Below are 1,934 nucleotides of genomic sequence, written 5' to 3' on the forward strand. Positions count from 1 at the left end.
ACTACTTCTAGCTTCCTTGTGGTACGTTATCTTCCCTGCAGTAAACTGAGTGGAGTTGAGAGTATAACTTCATGAAAGGCCAATTCCCAGGTTGTGGAAAGGCACCATGTGATTGGGTTTCATTGTTACTTATGGCCCCTATTTGATCATGTCATATTGAACATTATTCCTCAGATCCAATTTCAATGACTTTTATATGAAGATTGGGCAATAGCATGAAGTCAGTGATGAGAAACCATTCGGCAATAATGACGTTCATCATAATGGGTTTGACAAATGACCCACAACTGGAGATTTTGGTTTCTGCCTTTCTGTTTATCACATACATGTTGAGTGTGGTTGGGAATCTGACTATCATTTCTCTCATCTTGGTGGATTCTCATTTAAAGACAGCTATGTATTTTTTTCTTCAAAACTTCTCTTTCTTAGAACTCTCATTCACAACGGCCTGTATCCCAGCATACCTGTACATCATATCAAGTGGGGACAGAACCATCACCATTAAAGCCTGCTTCAGCCAAATATTTTTTATTGTCCTCTTTGGAGCTACAGAATTTTTTCTCTTGGCTGTGATGTCCTATGACCACTATGTGGCCATCTGCAAACCCCTGCATTACGTGACCATCATGAACAGCAGAGTCTGCAGGAATCTCATCCTCTGTTGTTGGGTATCAGGTCTATTGATTATCCTCCTGCCCCTTGGCCTAAGCCTCCAGCTGGAATTCTGTGACTCTGTTACTGACCATTTTACTGCGATGCTTCTCCAATACTGAAGAATTTATGTTCAGATACATGGTTTATAGAGCAGCTGGTTATAGTCTGTGCTGTGCTGACCTTCATAATGACGCTTTTTTGTGTTGTTCTGTCCTACGTATACATCGTTAGGATGGTTCTGAGATTACCCTCTGCCCAGCAAAGGAAAAAAGCCTTTTCCACCTGTTCCTCCCACATGATTGTGGTTTCCATCACATATGGCAGCTGTATTTTCATGTATATCAAACCTTCAGCTAAGGATGAAGTGGCCATTAATAGGGCAGTTTCTCTGCTCACTCCGTCTGTTGCCCCTTTGTTGAACCCCTTCATTTATACCCTGAGAAATAAACAAGTAAAGCGGTCTTTCCATGATGCTCTCAAAACATTTGTATTTCACTCAAAGAAGCAGTAGAGCGGCATACTGGGGACTCAAAATAAGAGACATCTCATTGGAATATGGCTGGAAATTGAAGCTATGAGAATGTCACATTTTGTTGAGCATTAAAGAGAATTGAGAAGAATGTCTGAGAAACAACCATGAAGGACCCAGCATTATGCAGATGGACATTCTCTACTCCTCTGAGATGACTAACCCTTTCCATCTCTTCCTAATTCGCAATCCAAGCAACTCTCCCTAGTCTTCTCAAATATGGATTATTCATTAGTCCCGCCCGTAGAAACTATTCTGGACACGTCACTCCTTTCCCTTCCTGCTGTACCACCTCTTCTTCAGAGTCTTCCCTCTTCAAGAGGCTAAGTACATTGATTTTCAGGAAATATAAAGCTGCCTTTATCCGTAATTTAGCCTTGTCAATGCTGTCTTCACAAAAAATATCATGAGAATTTGTACAAAATGAGGATATTCTAATATTCCTTTCCCCTTCCTATATGAATATACTAAAATAATGATAAAAACAGCTGGAAAAAAATGCAGCAATACAAATGTAATTTCAGGTGTACATTATTATTTATCAATTTCTAAATACATTTCATCGTTCTCACCCCTAGTAGTCTAATTTTTATCCATCACCATACGTATGTGCCTCTTTATCCCTTTTGTCCATCCCACAACCCCCTTCCCCTCTGGTAACCACTACTCTGTTCTCTTTATCCATGTATTTGTTATCTTCCACACATGAGTGAAATCATGCAGTATTTGTCTTTCTCTGTCTGGCTTATTT

General features: G+C 39.9%; 1 protein-coding gene across 1 annotated transcript; it reads left to right on the forward strand.

The window, feature by feature from the left end:
• The first annotated feature begins 215 nt into the window (after positions 1–215).
• On the forward strand, positions 216–1,165 carry LOC124232835 (olfactory receptor 6C2-like). Its single transcript, XM_046649748.1, is given in 2 exon segments — positions 216–744; positions 747–1,165. Coding segments are annotated over 2 exon segments (948 nt in total).
• The last annotated feature ends 769 nt before the right edge of the window (positions 1,166–1,934 follow it).

Source organism: Equus quagga, unplaced genomic scaffold (assembly GCF_021613505.1).
Source record: "Equus quagga isolate Etosha38 unplaced genomic scaffold, UCLA_HA_Equagga_1.0 129986_RagTag, whole genome shotgun sequence".
Lineage (NCBI taxonomy): Eukaryota > Metazoa > Chordata > Mammalia > Perissodactyla > Equidae > Equus > Equus quagga.